The sequence below is a fragment of the Salvelinus fontinalis genome, chromosome 36 (assembly GCF_029448725.1).
Source record: "Salvelinus fontinalis isolate EN_2023a chromosome 36, ASM2944872v1, whole genome shotgun sequence".
In the NCBI taxonomy this organism is placed as follows: domain Eukaryota; kingdom Metazoa; phylum Chordata; class Actinopteri; order Salmoniformes; family Salmonidae; genus Salvelinus; species Salvelinus fontinalis.
In genome coordinates this window covers 22078129-22097449 of record NC_074700.1, presented here as the reverse complement: position 1 = coordinate 22097449, position 19321 = coordinate 22078129, and the positions used below count along the sequence as shown (strand labels likewise).

Genomic DNA, 19321 nt, shown 5'->3' with positions numbered 1-19321 from the left:
AATCAGAATTAGTTAGGTAACATAGATAATTAAGATGTCTTATCTGACTTTAACCTCCCCACGTCTACCTTTGACTCATTCCTCTCTGCCTCCTTCTTTCCACTCCTCTCCTCTTTTGACCTCACCCTCTCACCTTCCCCCCTACTCACAAGGCAGGCAATACACTTGACCTCATCTTTACTAGATGCTGTTCTTCCACTAACCTCATTGCAACTCCCCTCCAAGTCTCCGACCACTACCTTGTATCCTTTTCCCTCTCGCTCTCATCCAACACTTCCCACACTGCCCCTACTCGGATGGTATCGCACCGTCCCAACCTTCGCTCTCTCTCCCCCGCTACTCTCTCCTCTTCCATCCTATCATCTCTTCCCTCTGCTCAAACCTTCTCCAACCTATCTCCTGATTCTGCCTCCTCAACCCTCCTCTCCTCCCTTTCTGCATCCTTTGACTCTCTAAGTCCCCTATCCTCCAGGCCGGCTCGGTCCTCCCCTCCCGCTCCGTGGCTCGACGACTCATTGCGAGCTCACAGAACAGGGCTCCGGTCAGCGGAAATGGAGGAAAACTCGCCTCCCTGCGGACCTGGCATCCTTTCACTCCCTCCTCTCTACATTTTCCTCTTCTGTCTCTGCTGCTAAAGCCACTTTCTACCACTCTAAATCCCAAGCATCTGCCTCTAACCCTAAGAAGCTCTTTGCCACCTTCTCCTCCCTCCTGAATCCTCCCCCCCCCCCCCTCCCTCTCTGCAGATGACTTCGTCAACCATTTTGAAAAGAAGGTCGATGACATCCGATCCTCGTTTGCTAAGTCAAACGACACCACTGGTCCTGCTCACACTGCCCTACCCTGTGCTCTGACCTCTTTCTCCCTTCTCTCTCCAGATGAAATCTCGCGTCTTGTGACGGCCGGCCGCCCAACATCCTGCCCGCTTGACCCTATCCCCTCCTCTCTTCTCCAGACCATTTCCGGAGACCTTCTCCCTTACCTCACCTCGCTCATCAACTCATCCTTGACCGCTGGATACGTCCCTTCCGTCTTCAAGAGAGCGAGAGTTGCACCCCTTCTGAAAAAACCTACACTCGATCCCTCCGATGTCAACAACTACAGACCAGTATCCCTTCTTTCTTTTCTCTCCAAAACTCTTGAACGTGCCGTCCTTGGCCAGCTCTCCTGCTATCTCTCTCAGAATGACCTTCTTGATCCAAATCAGTCAGGTTTCAAGACTAGTCATTCAACTGAGACTGCTCTTCTCTGTATCACGGAGGCGCTCCGCACTGCTAAAGCTAACTCTCTCTCCTCTGCTCTCATCCTTCTAGACCACAGGTGTCAAACTCATTCCATGGGGGGCCGAGTGTCTGCGGGTTTTCGCTCCTCCCTTGTACTTGATTGATGAATTAACATCACTAATTAGTTAGGAACTCCCCACACCTGGTTGTCTAGGGCTTTATTGAAAGGAAAAAACAAAAACCTGCAGACACTAGGCCCTCCGTGGAATGAGTTTGACACCCCTGTTCTAGACCTATCGGCTGCCTTCGATACTGTGAACCATCAGATCCTCCTCTCCACCCTCTCCGAGTTGGGCATCTCCGGCGCGGCCCACACTTGGATTGCGTCCTACCTGACAGGTCGCTCCTACCAGGTGGCGTGGCGAGAATCTGTCTCCTCACCACGTGCTCTCACCACTGGTGTCCCCCAGGGCTCTGTTCTAGGCCCTCTCCTATTCTTGCTATACACCAAGTCACTTGCCTCTGTCATAACCTCACATGGTCTCTCCTATCATTGCTATGCAGACGACACACAATTAATCTTCTCCTTTCCCCCTTCTGATGACCAGGTGGCGAATCGCATCTCTGCATGTCTGGCAGACATATCAGTGTGGATGACGGATCACCACCTCAAGCTGAACATCGGCAAGACGGAGCTGCTCTTCCTCCCGGGGAAGGACTGCCCGTTCCATGATCTCGCCATCACGGTTGACAACTCCATTGTGTCCTCCTCCCAGAACGCTAAGAACCTTGGCGTGATCCTGGACAACACCCTGTCGTTCTCAACTAACATCAAGGCGGTGGCCCGTTCCTGTAGGTTCATGCTCTACAACATCCGCAGAGTACGACCCTGCCTCACACAGGAAGCGGCGCAGGTCCTAATCCAGGCACTTGTCATCTCCCGTCTGGATTACTGCAACTCGCTGTTGGCTGGGCTCCCTGCCTGTGCCATTAAACCACTACAACTCATCCAGAACGCCGCAGCCCGTCTGGTGTTCAACCTTCCCAAGTTCTCTCACGTCACCCCGCTCCTCCGCTCTCTCCACTGGCTTCCAGTTGAAGCTCGCATCCGCTACAAGACCATGGTGCTTGCCTACGGAGCTGTGAGGGGAACGGCACCTCAGTACCTTCAGGCTCTGATCAGGCCCTACACCCAAACAAGGGCACTGCGTTCATCCACCTCTGGCCTGCTCGCCTCCCTACCACTGAAGAAGTACAGTTCCCGCTCAGCCCAGTCAAAACTGTTCGCTGCTCTGGCACCCCAATTGTGGAACAAACTCCCTCACGACGCCAGGACAGCGGAGTCAATCACCACCTTCCGGAGACACCTGAAACCCCACCTCTTTAAGGAATACCTAGGATAGGATAAAGTAATCCTTCTGACCCCCCCCCCCCCCCCCCTTAAAAGATTTAGATGCACTATTGTAAAGTGGCTGTTCCACTGGATGTCATAAGGTGAATGCACCAATTTGTAAGTCGCTCTGGATAAGAGCGTCCTATTCTAAACCATGTGTCTTTACCTATTCTAAACCATGTGTCTTTACCTATTCTAAACCATGTGTCTTTACCTATTCTAAACCATGTGTCTTTACCTATTCTAAACCATGTGAATGGATGGTGTGATTAATGGAGAACCAATTACTCGTCTCCACAATGTCCGTGCGCCAGTCACTCCCTCCTTTGGCCTTGGGGGAGATAATGGAAACACACACACACACACACACACACACACACACACACACACACACACACACACACACACACACACACACACACACACACACACACACACACACACACACACACACACACACACACACACACACATGCAAACACACACGGGGTGGTGGGCTACAGCTCACTGCTAACCAAATACACCTCACCTTAACCTTCCCATCTTTGGCTAATAGAGGGTTGTGTTCATAAGGCACCAAACGGAAGAAAACAGATTGAAACAAGGAGTGAGGGACTCTCTGATCTTATCCAATCACAAACACACATTTTTGTTTTCCATTGCAAAAAGTTGCAATTTTTGTTGTTGTTGCTGTGTTCCCTAATGAACATGTCCCAGGTTTGCATGTTTGCCAGACAGAGAGAGAGAAAAGAGAGTAAGAAGAATCCATCACGCACACTGAGACGGAGGAGAGGAGCGAGGGATTCAGCAAAGGACAAGATAGCCCTGTCAATACAGGTATGTTCATTTTATGTTCGGATATACTGTTTTATTATTCAAAACCTTGGCTAATACTATAAAAAGAATGATGATATAAGTAAAGAAATTGGTTATTATCACATTAATAAATGGTTATTTTTGTGGTATGTGGTGGTATGTGTGGCAATGTCTAATGCTGAAAAGGACAAGAACAGTACATCCACATCCTACAGCAAATTGCAGGTGTTGGATATCCAAAAATAGATCATATTAACTGATAATTAAAGGGGAAATGTTTAATGTTATTAATTCATATTGACTGATGAATATGTTGCTACACCTCAGATCCATGGAGTGGAGTAGGAGAGCTGTCCCTGTCTCTGGTGAGAACTAAATACCTACAAGGGTTCCGGTCAATTCTATTTCAGTTCCTGTCAAAACAGACAGTAAACCACATTCCAATTAACCTGTTAAACTGAGAGATTCTTATGACATTGTCAGGAATAAGATTTGAGTTGCATTTCCAAAAAGGCCTGAAGCTTTCAAAGAACCAATCAGAATTGAAAAGATCATTTGAATTAAAGTGTAGTTCCTGAATTTACAGAAATTGAATTGACCCCAACCCTTCCATCTAAAAGTCAGAGATCTGTAATGATCAGCATTAACCTATAACACGTTACACAACTTGTCATATAATGTTATTGAAGTCTATTCACAATATTATTCATTCATGATATTATTGTTGTTTTACAGGGATCTTCCTACTCTTTTTGAGGGTCACCATGCAGATAGGTAAATGCATTTTTATTAAAGCAGACAGACAGACAAAAACAAACAAACCAAATTAACTAATCAATGAATTAAGTATCAGTATTGGCCACTGTGACAGAAGCTAGGCCTAATAATACATTTAGTTCAGTTAACGTCCCAATTAACGGTTACTAATTACATTTGATAAAAGTTGTTGCAGGTGTGTGTGTGTGTGCAGGGGGTATTTCTATATATCTGAGGTGTATTCACTAGGAACCAAACGGAACAAAATGGCCGACACAGGGCCTAATCTGAACTAACCTGTCAAAAGTTTAAAGTTGCAAAATGTATGGCTACGGTTTGCACTAATGAACAAACCTGTGTATTATATCTGTCTCTGTCACTCAAACAGACAACGTGGCATTGAGAGGAGTGGCTGCTCAGTCATCCCTTTTTAATTGGGCCTATAGTCCAAGTAAAGTCATCGATGGAAACCGCAACTCTAACTATAACTATGGTGGATCCTGCAGCAGCACTGAGTTTAACACCAACCCCTGGTGGAGAGTGGACCTGCTGTATGTGTACAGAGTGACAGCTGTCAGCATCACCAACAGAGGAGACTGCTGTCCTGAGAGGCTGAATGGTGCTGAGATCCGCATCGGTAACTCACTGGAGAACAACGGCATCAACAACCCCAGGTGACACATACTGTAGACATTTGTACATATTTATTTATTCTCTTGTAGGTGTTCAGATATGGTCTTCATGCTTCGGAGCTGTTCTGTGTCTGTATAACACCGGCATCAACAACTCCAGGTGACAAATAGACATCTTGTCACGATCGTCATAATGAGTAGACCAAGGCGCAGCGTGCGTAGAGTTCCACATATTTCTTATAAATCGAAACTCAAACAAATATGATCCCCAATCAGAGACAACGATAAACAGCTGCCTCTGATTGGAACCATATCAGGCCACCATAGAAATACAATTCACCTAGATGACTCACCCTGGTCACTATCACGCCCCAACCAACATAGATAATAAACAGCTTTCCATAGTCAGGGCATGACACATCTGTACATTTTTATGTCCTGTCTTGAAGGTGTTTGGATACATTGGTCTTCATCCATACTTCTGTAGCTATTCTGTGGCTATATATTTAACACAATGACTTTATTCTCTATGGTACATTGTAGAGAGTCCTCACGCCCCCTCTATCTCTCTTTTTCTCTTTCTCCCCTCTCTCTCTCTCCTTCTCCCCCCTCTCTCTCTCTCTCTCTCTCCTTCTCTCTCTCTCTCTCTCTCTCTCTCTCCTTCTCCCCTCTCTCTCTCTCTCTCTCTCTCTCTCTCTCTCTCCCTTTCCATTTCAGATGTGTTGTCATCTCCCACATCCCAGCAGGAGAGACCTACACCTTTCAGTGTAATGAGATGGAGGGTCGCTATGCTGTTGTGGTGATCCCTGGACAGAACAAGATTCTCACTCTGTGTGAGGTGGAAGTATATGGCACTCCAGCAGGTAATCATCTGTAACTGTCATCACTCTTCACATTCATCATCAAGTAACATTTACATTACTTTTATATAGTAGAACATCAATGTTCTGGAAGTATAAGTAATGTGCTTGCTGACAGGTACATCACTCTAGATTTCTGTCATATTCTTATTAGTGTAACTTGCTTCTGCAGTCACACTTTTAATGTTGTAACGGCTGTCTAATTCCTCCTCGGATGAGGAGAAGGAGTAAGGGTCGGACCAAAACGCAGCGTTGTATGATGACATAATGAATATTTATTAAAACAAAGACAAACATACGAAGAACACTTGAATAGAAACAAAACAACGTAGACAGACCTGAACTTGAGAACTTACATAGACACGAAGAACGCATGAACAGGTAAGACTAGCCAAACGAACGAACAAACGAAACAGTCCCGTGTGGTGCAACAGACACAGGAACAATCACCCACAAACAAACAGTGAGAACAGCCTACCTAAATATGGTTCTCAATCAGAGGAAACGTCAAACACCTGCCCCTAATTGAGAACCATATCAGGCAACACATTTAACCCAACATAGAAACAATTAACATAGAATGCCCACGCCCTGACCAACTAAACACATACAAAAACAAGGAAAACAGGTCAGGAACGTGACAAATGTTGTATTTATGTCTTGTATAGAGATTGTAATAATAACTGTGAATTCTTGAACTCTTATTTCAGACCCATCCACCCCTTTTCCCTCCCCCTCCTATCACTACTACCCCCCCATCTTCTAAACATGTCAAATGTAATTTCTCTATTAATAATTTTTTCTCTGTCCCTCTAGTAAATGTCGCTTTGAAAGGAGTGGCCAGCCAGTCGTCACTTAATGGCTATGGCAATGCTCACAATGCCATTGATGGGAACAGAGAATCAAACTATCCTCTAGGATCCTGCACCCACACTACACAGGAGACCAACCCCTGGTGGAGAGTGGACCTGCTGGATGTGTACAGAGTGACAGCTGTCAGCATCACCAACAGAGGAGATGTTAGTCCTGAGAGAATTGATGGTGCTGAGATCCGTATCGGTAACTCACTGGAGAACAACGGCATCAACAACCCCAGGTGAGTAGTGAAATAGAATAAACAACATTGTACTGTAATTCTGTACTGTAATACAATAATCATGTCTCTCGCTCTCTTCCCCACCCCCTTCTCTCTCCCCAAACCCCTCTCTCTCCATCTCTCACCCCCTCTCTTTGTCCCCTCACCCAATCTCTGTAAAATAATAATGTCCTTTGCTCTCTCCACCATCCCCTTCTCTCTCTCCCCCTCACCCCCCTCTCTCTCCCCCACCCCCATCTCTCTTTCTCCCCCTCTTACCCCCCGTTCTCTCTATCCCCCACACCCCCGTCTCTCTCTAACCCCACACCCTTCTCTCTCTGTTCACCGATCCCCCTTGCTCTCCCCCTTATCTCACCCACCTCTCTCTCTCTCTCTCTCTCTCTCTCTCTCTCTCACCCCCACCCCCTTCTATCCCCCCTCCCCCTCAACTCTCTATGTCCCCCCACTCCCCTCTTACTGTCCAACCACCCCCACTCTCTCTCTCAATCCCACACTCCCTCACGCTCTCTCCCGCACCCCCTCTCTCTCTGTTCCCCCACTCCCTCCCTCAATTAAATTCTCTCTCTCCCCCTCTCAATTTACTCACCCCTCTCTCTTTCTGTGTCTCCCATCCCACCCTCTCTCGCTCTTTCAGATGTGTTGTCATCTCCCACATCCCAGCAGGAGAGACCAACACCTTCCAGTGTAATGAGATGGACGGTCGCTATGTTGTTGTGGTGATCCCTGGACAGAACAAGATTCTCACTCTGTGTGAGGTGGAAGTATATGGCACGGTCAAACCTCCAGGTACTTCTTTACCAGTACATGTATTTATTCTGTCAGTGAAGGTATGCCGAATAATAACTTTAACGACCAGAATTTCTTTCCTGTCGGACATCATTTAGTGGAGATGATAATTGTTTTCCAATGCATGTTTTTTATATTGAATGGGTTTTTTTGTGACTCGGTGGGAGACAATGCAAATTAGTAGAAATCTGTGTAAAATATACCGTAAAACTCATTATAATCTCGCAGTGTGACTTTTTTTTTTCTTCAACAATGTGCGTTATAAAAATAACTCTGTTTATGCATCGCTCAGCTTACTAAACTCTAGTAAAACAATCACCTTTTGAGTTTTGTGGTATTTACGGTATTTTGCACAGATTTGAACTATTTTGCACCGTGAAAAATATCAGCAAATGTATTGCAGCCACCAAGTCAAAGAGAACGGTAGTGAGGATAAAGATCCAATCAGATGCTGATCTGACAAACCAGGCAGTCAGTGACCAGCTCCTACAGCAGGTGAGAGAGAGGGGGAGGAAGAGGGAAAGAGAGAAATAGAATGTGTCTGTGTATATGAACATTTTTCTAACCGCTGGTACTTTCATCTAGCTGCATGTAGAGTTTCTGAAGCAGGGTGTGTCTGACGTTCAGCTGCGCTGGAGGACTCAACCAGATGGACAGATTTTCCACCGTGAGGAAGAAGAGGAGGGTGGATCCACACAGACAGGTAACAACAAGGAGCATATTACAGACGGTTGTCCTTATTGCAACAGACAGGCAATGAATGCATTGTACTTTTATCAGAGTTGGGGTCAATTCCATTCCAGGAAATAAATTTATATTTTAATTCCAATTCCAATTTTCCTCATTGTGTTTCAATTATGACAATATTGAAGTGGAATTTCAGTTTACTTCCTGATTTGACTGAATTGAAATGTAATCGACCCTAACTCTGAGTTTTATTATCTTATTGCCAAGTTGTTATTGTAAGAAGAGAACGTGTAGGGGGTCATAACTCAATTAATACCTGAAAGAGTTTCTGTATGTCATTTCTCTTCCAGGTGTCTGTGGACCTGAAGAGGGCTAGCCTGGTGAGAGACTCCAATGAGACATAAAACTTAAAGGAAATGCAAAATCTCAAATTGCCGCCTGTCCCTTTTAATAGCCAAGGCAACGGCACTCATTTCAGCAAATAATTATTATTAATAATTATGGCAATCTTCCGTTTTTATCGTCAGTAAGAAAGTACAAGCCACTGGCTGCGAACAGCTGAGAACTGCTAGATATGAACTGGCAAGCACAAAAACATCAACAACTTTGGGAGTACAGACCCCCAGAAATTGGCACCCCCAGTAAGAACTGACACAAACACAGTAAAAGATGTGAATAATTTTTCTGTCAAGAAATGTTTTTTTTAATAGAGGCATGCTAAGACAAAAGACATGTGACATAGTGTGTAAATGATAACACATTAGTGCAGGAAATTGATTAAAATGCTGGGATTAAACAATTAACTATGCAAATGTGTAAAAACCTATATGCATTAAGGAAATAGATGCCTGGCTGAAATAGAAGCATGTATCTAATATGCTGCTGTTGTGTTCAGTGATTTAAGCAAATAAATGCCGGGGCGGTTAATTGAAGTTGTCCTGTATTTAAATGTCTGTAGAAACAATATTATTCCTTTCAACATGTATCAGTTAATATGCAGTTTGGTTCATATTTGTTTCAAATAATGAACATGGTTTTGTCAAGTATATTATTGCAAGGCTGCATTCTATTGACTTACAAAAGCAGCACCAATGAGTTAGCCAAACAACTTTGATAAACAACCAAAATAAAGACGCATTTTCAGGTACATTATGTTTTTGGTTTAGACCAAGACCATTTCAAGCTTATCTTTCTAAAATATACAGTTATTTTAGAATATTTAGGCAAGTTAGTGGCTAACGCATTTATTCTAACTACTGTGATACTGCATTGTTCTTTCTCACACCATGTCCAAGAAAACTCAAATGTACATCTGCCCCCAAATAATAACTTGAACTAAATAATCTCACCCCTAGCGTGGTAACCCGACTCAATCAACTAGCCAGCTAACTTTGACAAAACACCAGATATAACTATTAATTTTCTGGTTCATTAAGACATCTAAAATTATATATGTGTTTAAGGTTGTTGAGTTAATTACACCATGCCCATTTTGAGCTTTCTCTTTCAAAAAATAAATAAAGTTATTTTCAAAATATTTTAGCAAGCTAATCATTTCTTACTATTGTTGTCAACATAGTAGAGGAGTTTGTTTATTTGAATCTATTTAAGTCCCCAATAGGGCAAAATCTTCCAAGAGTCCATGAAAAACATAGAAAAGATCCTATTATAAGAAAATTGATTAGAGGACCATATTTTGTCCCCTTGACATGGCTGGGGAGGAGGCATAACCTCTTCGTTATGGCTAGCCTAAATAAGTTCACAAGTAAAATTGTGCTTAATGAAGCAGAAAATCAATAGTTATTTCTGGTGTTTTATCAAAGTTAGCTGGCTAACTGATTGAGTCAGGATAAAAACACTAGGGAAGAGATTATTTAGTTACTCATTATTTAGTGGCAGATGTACATTTTAGTTTTCCAGGAAATGGTGTGACAGAAAGAACACTGCACTATTACAAAAGTTATGGCCTAACCTGGCCCTTATGAATGAGTGAATATCCATCGTAATACAGTAAGTCTCCCCTGGCCCTTATGAATGAGTGAATATCCATCGTAATACAGTAAGTCTCCCCTGGCCCTTATGAATGAGTGAATATCCATCGTAATACAGTAAGTCTCCCCTGGCCCTTATGAATGAGTGAATATCCATCGTAATACAGTAAGTCTCCCCTGGCCCTTATGAATGAGTGAATATCCATCGTAATACAGTAAGTCTCCCCTGGCCCTTATGAATGAGTGAATATCCATCGTAATACAGTAAGTCTCCCCTGGCCCTTATCAATGAGTGAATATCCATCGTAATACAGTAAGTCTCCCCTGGCCCTTATCAATGAGTGAATATCCATCGTAATACAGTAAGTCTCCCCTGGCCCTTATCAATGAGTGAATATCCATCGTAATACAGTAAGTCTCCCCTGGCCCTTATCAATGAGTGAATATCCATCGTAATACAGTAAGTCTCCCCTGGCCCTTATCAATGAGTGAATATCCATCGTAATACAGTAAGTCTCCCCTGGCCCTTATCAATGAGTGAATATCCATCGTAATACAGTAAGTCTTCCCTGGCCCTTATGAATGAGTGAATATCAGTTGTAATACAGTAGTTATGGTCTACCCTGGCCCTTATGAGTGAGTGAATATCCATTGTAGTAGGAGGTGCATTCAAAGAGCAGTCGAAACACTGATGTTTCTAAGGTTATTGCGTTTATTCATATTCTATAAACGGTTAATACATTAACTTACATTATTTCCCAACTCTGTCTCAATGTTTTAACAGGTGAGTACATCAATTTGTAGAGAATTTCTGTCACACATTTGTATGGTTTCTGCTCAATTAAATTAAAACACCTAAAGCTAAGCTTCTATCTAGAAAAGACCAGACTGGATATACTGCAAAGCAGAGTTAGCCACTGACATGCCTAAATATTCAGAAATCACTATTTATTTTTTGAAAGATAAGCTTGAAATTGGTTTTGTCTAATTGACTCATCAACCCAAAACACATATTGATGTTTAGCTTTCTTAGTGTACCTGAAAATCAATCTTTATTTCGTTTTTTATCAAAGTTGGCAGGCTAACTCATTGGTGATGCTTTGTAGTATACCCCTTACACCTTGCCCAAACCGGCTGCGCGCGTGCGCCATCGTGCGCTATCGTGCATAAATGTATTTTGTCCCCCCACACCAAACGCCATCACGACACGCAGGTTAAAATATCAAAACAAACTCTGAACCAATGACATTAATTTGGGGACAGGTCGAAAAGCATTAAACATGTATGGTATTTTAGCTAGTTAGCTTGCAAATGCTAGCTAACGTTAATTTGTCCTATTTAGCTAGCTTGCTGTTGCTACTCCGACAATTAATCCACATATAAAACGGCCAACCGAATCGTTTCTAGTCATCTCTCCTCCTTCCAGGCTTTTTCATCGTTTCAATTATATGGTGATCGCATCTAAACTTTCATTGTATTACCACGACTACCGGCAAAACAGTTTTCGTCTATCACCCACGTGGGTATAACCAATGAGGAGATGGCACGTGGGTACCTGCTTCTATAAACCAATGAGGAGATGGGAGAGGCAGGACTTGCAGCGCGATCTGCGTCAGAAATAGGAACGACATCTATTTTATACCTTGGTGTCGCAGACGCTCGTTGGCACGCGCCAGCAGTGTGGGTGCAATAATTGAATAACATGGGTTTCTATGTGTCCGGTCTGGTCAGCATGTTAGGTGCCTTTTGATAAGTCAAAAGATTGCAGGCTTGCAATAATATACTTGACAAAACCATGTTCATTACTTGAAACAAATAGGAACCAAACTGCATATTAACTCATACATGTTGAAAGGAATAATGTTGTTTATACAGACATTTAAATTAGATGGGCGATATGGCCAAAATATTATATCACAGGACAGTATGACGGTATTTGACGGTATTTTTGGTTTTTGAATAATAAAAGTTGTACATTTGCTTTATGAGTAGTGAGTGATCCCAGGGTGGCAACACATACATTCTAAGTGATTTCAATTAGTCTTTCTCCATTCTGATTGTTTTATACTGTTCAATTCAACTTCAACCAAAACACATTTCAGCACTTTTATGATTTCTGCATTTCCTGCACTCAATTGCAGTGGTGGAAAAAGTACCCAATTGTCATACTTGAGTAAAAGTAAAGATAGGTTAATAGAAAATGACTCAAGTAAAAGAGAAAGACACCCAGTAAAATACTACTTGAGTAAAAGTCTAAAGGGATTTGGTTTTAATTATACTTTGTCAAAAGTAAATGTAATTGATCAAATGTACTTTAGCATCAAAAGTAAAAGTATAAATCATTTCAAATTCCTTATATTAAGCAAACCAGATAGCACTTTTTTTTTTTTTTTTTTACAGATAGCCAGGGGCACACTCCAACACTCAGACATAATTTACAAACAAAGAATTTGTGTTTAGTGAGTCCTCCAGATCAGAGGCAGTAGATGACCAGGGATGTTCTCTTGATAAGTGCGTGAATTTGACCATTTTCCTGTCCTGCTAAGCATTCAAAATGTAACGAGAAATTGTAGGTGGCAGGGAAAATGTATGAAGTACAGTATTTTCTTCAGGAATGTAGTAAAGTAAAAGTAAAATTTGACAAAAATAAAAATAGTCAAGTAAAGTAGATACCAAAATAAAATGACTCAAGTAAAAATACTTTCAAGTACTACTTAAGTACTTTACACCACTGCTCAATTGAGACAATTTCCACACTGCCATGTAGAGCTGCACAATATGGGCAAATAATCAAGGATTTTTTTTTAAACAAATGTTGCAATTGCGATTTGACTTGCGAATTAGAGCAAAACTTTTAGAATCATGGAAATATAATGACTATTCTAATTCTATAGTTAGAATATAATAGTGGGCACTTTGAATACAGTGTTGTTTGAGATGACAACGAACTAAAATGCCAGGGAGGAGTTATTGTGACAGGGTAACAACTAAAGTGTTGATAAGTGTTTCCTAGGGGACCCTATAAGCTTTGGCTACATTGCATGTTTTCTCTTAGCTACTTCATGTAGCTAACATATTCTTGCTTTGCATATTCCTCTTTGATGTAGAAGATACTGTTGCACAAACAACATGTTGATTTAGGTCTACACCATCACTGGTATTATCAGGCTGTATTAGCTAGCTATGTTTCCTCTTACTCAGTACATTTATTAGCTAGCTGGCTATTATCATTAGCGGCAAACAATTAGCGTCTCACAAGATTTAGGGCAACTTGCTAATAAAAGACAAACTAGCCGTTTGCTGATGTATGAAACACAAACTAATAGTGTCATTATAGAACGCTAGTGGATTTATATTAAGAAGCAAAGTGAAAGCAGCATTGTTGCATGTGCTACATTGACCATGCAGACTGAACGCATGTGTCTCGTGGTTGAGGAACATCAAATGTGCTCCTTGAGTGACAGGGGGTGTGGCTAGGTCTGTGTGGAAAGTGGCACCGAGAGAAAGTGCCGGAGAGTGATGACTCAAGTAGAGAAGTAGAGAAGTAAACTATACAAATTGACATTACACATGGCGTATCACATTTAACAAACCAAACATTCAAATATTGGTATAGAAGGTAAAGTAAAAACACAAACCAGTCCCTGCATCAATACCGGTATATAATAAAATACGGTATACCGCCCAGCCCTAATTTAAATACAGTAAAACTTAAATGAATAGCCCCAGGGTTCATGTGCTTAAATCACTGAACAGAACAGTTGCATATTAGATACAGGCTTCTATTTCTTTAATGCACACAGCTTTTACTAATTAGCATAGTTAGTTGTTTAATTCCAGCATTCACTTCCAGCATTTAACCTTTTTATCTGCACTAATGTTTTATCATTTACACACTGTGTTACGTGTCTGTCTTAGAATGCCCCCATAAAAAAAATCCTTAACAGGATAATGAAATCAAACTTTATTTCCCACATGTGCCGAATACAACAAGTGTAGACTTTACCGCGACATGCTTACTTACAAGCCCTTAACCAACAGTGCAGTTCAAGAAGAAGAAAATATTTACCAAGTAGGCTAAAATAAAAAGTAGGAATAAAAAGTAACACAATAACGAGGTTATATACAGGGGGCACTGGTACCGAGTCAGTGTGCGGGAGTACAGGCTAGTTGAGGTAATCTGTACATGTAGGTGGGGCTGCTAGGTATAAACTGGCAAGCCCAAAGTGACTATGCATAGGTAACAAACAAACAGCGAGTACATGTGTTCGTCAGTTCTTGCCCATTTCTTAGGGTTTGTACTCCCGAAGTTGTTGAGTGTTTTTGGGCTTGCCAGTTTATACCTAGCAGTTCTCAATTGTTAGCAGCCAATGGCTAGCAGTTTCTTACTGGCAATAAAAACAGAAGATTGACAATATTTTAGAGTCATTACTGAATGATTTAATGTGACAAATCAAACATTAAACCTGGTAAACAATTCATGGTAACCTGGTAAACAATTCATTAATCACTAGTCACTTTATACAATGCACTCTAAATAATGTCACTTTAATAATGTTTCTATATCTTACATTACTCATATTATGCAGCAGGTAGCCTAGTGGTTAGAGCGTTGGACAAGTAACCGAAAGGTTGCAAGATCGAATCCCCGAGCTGACAAGGTCAAAATCTGTCGTTCTGCCCCTGAACGAGGCAGTTAACCCACTGTTCCTAGGCCGTCATTGAAAATAAGAATTTGTTCTTAACTGACTTTCCTAGTAAAATAAAAAATAAAAAAACATCACATGTACATACTGTATTTTATACCATGTATTGCATCTTGTCTATGCCGCTCGGCCATCGCTCATCCATATACTTACATGTACTGTACATATTCTCATTCACCCCTTTAGATTTGTGTGTATTAGGTAGTTGTTGGGGATTGTTAGATTACTCGTTGGTTAGTACTGCACTGTCGGAACTAGAAACACAAACATTTCGCTACACTCGCATTAACATCTGCTAATCATGTGTAGGTGACAAATAACATTAGATTTGATTTGATTTAGACCCTGAGTTTATTTGAAACAGGCGTTTAGTTACTGAAATGTGTTGTTGCCTAGCTATTAAAAAGGACAGGCAGCTATTTGAGACTGGGTTTAATTAAAGTTTTACGGTTGGTAGATTGTCATCAATACAGTCCAATCTTAAGACTATTGTGTCTCATTGGAGTCTCTCATCAGGCTAGCCCTCTTCAGGTCCACAGACACCTGGAAGAGAAATGACATATAGAAACTCTTTCAGGTATTAATTTAGTTATCACTCGCTAACACGTTCTCTTCTTACAATAACAACTTGGGAATAAGATAATAAAACTCAGAGTTAGGGTTGATTACATTTCAATTCAGTCAAATCAGGAAGTAAACTGAAATTCCACTTCCACATTTTCATAATTGAAACACATTAAGGTATATTGAAATTAGAATAAATAAAATAAAGTTTATTTCCTGAAATGGAATAGACCCCAACTCTGATAAAAGCACAATGCCTTCATTGCCTGTCTGTTGCAATAAGGAAAACAGTCTGTAATATGCTCCTTGTTGTTACCTGTCTGTGAGGGTCCACACTCCTTCTCTTCTTCCTCACGGTGGAAAATCTGTCCATCTGGCTGAGTCCTCCAGCGCAGTTGAAAGTCAGGCACCCCCTGCTTCACGAGCTCTACATGCAGCTAGAATAAAGCACAAGCTTTTAGGTTAAATTGTTAGATTATTTTCTCTCTCGCTCACTCTCTCTTTCTGGCTCTCTATCTCTGTCTCTCTTTCTGTCTCTCTCTCTTTTTCTCTCTCTTTCTGTCTCTCTGTCTCTCTCTCTCTGTGTGTCTGTCTCTGTGTGTCTCTGTGTCTGTCTCTCTGTGTCTCTCTGTCTCTCTTTCTGTCTCTCTGTCTCTCTCTCTCTCTCTCTGTCTTTCTCTCTCTGCCTTTCCCTCTTCCTCCCCCTTTCCCTCTCCCTCTATCTCACCTGCTGTAGGAGCTGGTCACCGACTGCCTGGTTTGTCAGATCAGCATCTGATTGGATCTTCATCCTCACCACCGTTCTCTTTGACTTGGGGGCTGAAATACATTTGCTGATATTTTTTATGGTGCACAATAGTTCAAATCTGTGTAATATACCGGGAATACCACAACTCATTAGGACTTGACAGTATGATTTTATTTAATATATTTCTTTAACAATGCGCTGTACAAAAAGGTGATTGTTTTACTAAAGTTTAGTAAGCTGAGCAATGCGTAAATTACACTGATTTGTACTAATTAGCATTGTGAAAATGTCTCCCACATAGTCACAAAATAACATTCAATATAACAAAACATGAATTGTGGGGAAAAAAGTTTAATCTCCACTAAACCGAAGTCCGATACGAAAATAAGTATGTTCATTAAAGTTATTATTCGGAATACCTTCTCTGACAGAATAAATAAATGTACCAGGAAAGAAGTACCTTCTGTGGAAGGCTCTGGAGTTTTGACAGTGGCGAATACTTCCACCTCACACAGAGTGAGCCATTCCAACCTGACAGGGATCACCACAACAACATAGCGACCCTCCATCTCATTACACTGGAAGGTGTAGGTCTTTCCTGCTGGGATGTGGGATATGACAACACATCTGAAAGAGAGAGAGAGATGGTGGGAGGAAGAGAAGGAGGTGGGGGGATAAAGTGAGATGTGGTGGGGGTAGAGAGAGAGATAAGGGTGGTGGGAGAGAGGGGTGAGATGAAAGAGGGAGTGGGGGGAGAAAGAGAGTGGGGGGTTGTGGGAGAGAGCGAGGGGGGTGGAGGGAGAGAGAGGTGGGGGGACAGGGGTTGGGGTGTTGATGGAGAGGGGGGAGTGCGTCGAGAGCGTGAGGCGGAGTGGGGGGAGAGGGGGGTAGGGGGAACGTGGGGGGTTCGGTAGAGAGAGAAAGAGAAAGGGGGTGGAGGGAGAGAGAGAGGGACATGATTATTATACAGTGTGTTGCAATAGTGAAAATGCCTCTTCACTACCGGAAGACTGAACATATTAACATATTTCATGAATAACAGTTTTTTTTAAATCACAAATGTTACAATCAATCAGATTGCAGTATAATGTTATTTATTCTATTTCACTACTCACCTGGGGTTGTTTATGCCGTTGTTCTCCAGTGAGTTACCGATACGGATCTCAGCACCATCAAGCCTCTCAGGAACTTCATCTCTGTTGGTGATGGTGACAGCTGTCACTTTGTACACATCCAGCAGGTCCACTCTCCACCAGGGGTTGGTCTGCTGTGTAGTGTGTGTGCAGGATCCATAGTTTGTGTTTCTGTACCCATCGATTGCATAGTGAGCATCGCGATCGGAAAACTGTGATGACTGAGCAGCCACTCCTCTCAATGCCACGTTGTCTGTTTGAGTGACAGAGACAGATATAATACACAGGTTTATGCATTAGTGCACACCGTAGCAATACGTTTTGCAACTGAAAACGTTTTGCAGGTTAGTTCAGTTTAGTCAATCTACATTTTGTCCATTTTGTTCAGTTTGGTTCGTAGTGAATACACCTCAGATATACACATCCCCATCCCCCTGTACACACACACCTGCACCAACTTGTATTAAATGTAAATAGTTACTTTTAATTGGACACTTAGTATTTGTATTTATTATGGATCCCCATTAGCTGCTGCCAAGGCAGCAGCTACTCTTCCTGGGGTCCAGGACAATTAAGGCAGTTTATACAATTTTAAAACATTACAATACATTCACAACACACTGTGTGCCCTCAGGCCCCTACTCCACCACTACCACATATCTACAGTACTAAATCCATGTGTATCTATAGTGCGTATGTTATCGTTCATGTGTGTGTGTGTGTATGCATGTGTCTGTGCCAATGTTTGTGTTGCTTCACAGTCCCCGCGGTTCCATAAGGTGTTTTTTTAATCTGTTTTTTTAAACCTAATTTTACTGCTTGTGTCAGTTACTTGATGTGGAATAGAGTTCCATGTAGTCATGGCTCTATGTAGTACTGTTTGCCTCCCATAGTCTGTTCTGGACTTGCGGTATGCATGGTTGTCCATGCTGTGTGCCAGTAGTTTAGACAGACAGCTCGGTGCATTCAACATGTCAATACCTCTCATAAATAAAAGTAGTGATGAAGTCAATCTCTCCTCCACTTTCAGACAAGAGAGATTGACATGCAAATTATTAATATTAGCTCTTTGTGAACATCCAAGGGCCAGCCGTGCTGCCCTGTTCTGAGCCAATTGCAATTTTCCTAAGTCCTTTTGTGGCACCTGACCACACGACTGAACAGTAGTCAAGGTGTGACAAAACTTGGGCCTGTAGGACCTGCCTTGTTGATAGTGCTGTTAAGAAGGCAGAACATCGCTTTATTATAGACAGACTTCTTCCCATCTTAGCTACTGCTGCATCAATATGTTTTGACCATGACAGTTTACAATCTAGTGTTACTCTAAGCAGCGTAGTCATCTCAACTTGCTCAATTTCCACAATATTTATTACAATACTTAGTTGAGGTTTAGGGTTAAGTGACTTTAACGAATTAAAGTTATTACTAAGCCTAGCTTTTGTCACAGCGGCCAATACTTGTATTTCATGCATTGATTAGTTGATTTATGTACTTATTCATTCATGTTTTTTTTTTTTTTTTTTTTTAATGTATTGCTTCTGTCACTGTGGCCAATACTGATACTTCAATCATTGATTTATTGATTTAGATTGTTTGTTTTGTCTGTCTTTTTTGTGTGATTGTTTTTGTGTCTGTCTGTCTGTCTGCTTTATTAAAAATGCATTTACCTATTTGCACGGTGACCCTCAGAAAGAGTAGGAAAATCCCTGTAAAGCCACAATAAGCATATGAATGATTAGTCATAATTAATCATATTCATGTGAATGCAGTATATGACAAGTTGTGTAACGTGTTATAGGGTAATGCTGATCATTACAGATCTCTGACTTTTAGATGGAAGGGTTGGGGTCAATTCAATTTCTGTAAATTCAGGAAGTTCACTGAAATTCAAATTAATTGTTAAACTCTGAGTGGTTGTTTTGGACTCTGT

At 41.7% G+C, this 19321-nt stretch overlaps 1 protein-coding gene across 1 annotated transcript in view; it reads right to left on the bottom strand.

Moving 5' to 3' along the window:
• The window catches only part of LOC129835641 (uncharacterized), a gene marked incomplete at its 5' end in the record, with an annotated part of 390259 nt that extends 372590 nt beyond the window's left edge, over positions 1–17669 (bottom strand). The window contains 2 exon segments of the mRNA XM_055901361.1: positions 16747–16885; positions 17374–17669. Of these exon segments, the coding sequence (XP_055757336.1) occupies positions 16747–16885; positions 17374–17669 (435 nt within the window).
• Between the last annotated feature and the right edge of the window lie 1652 nt (positions 17670–19321).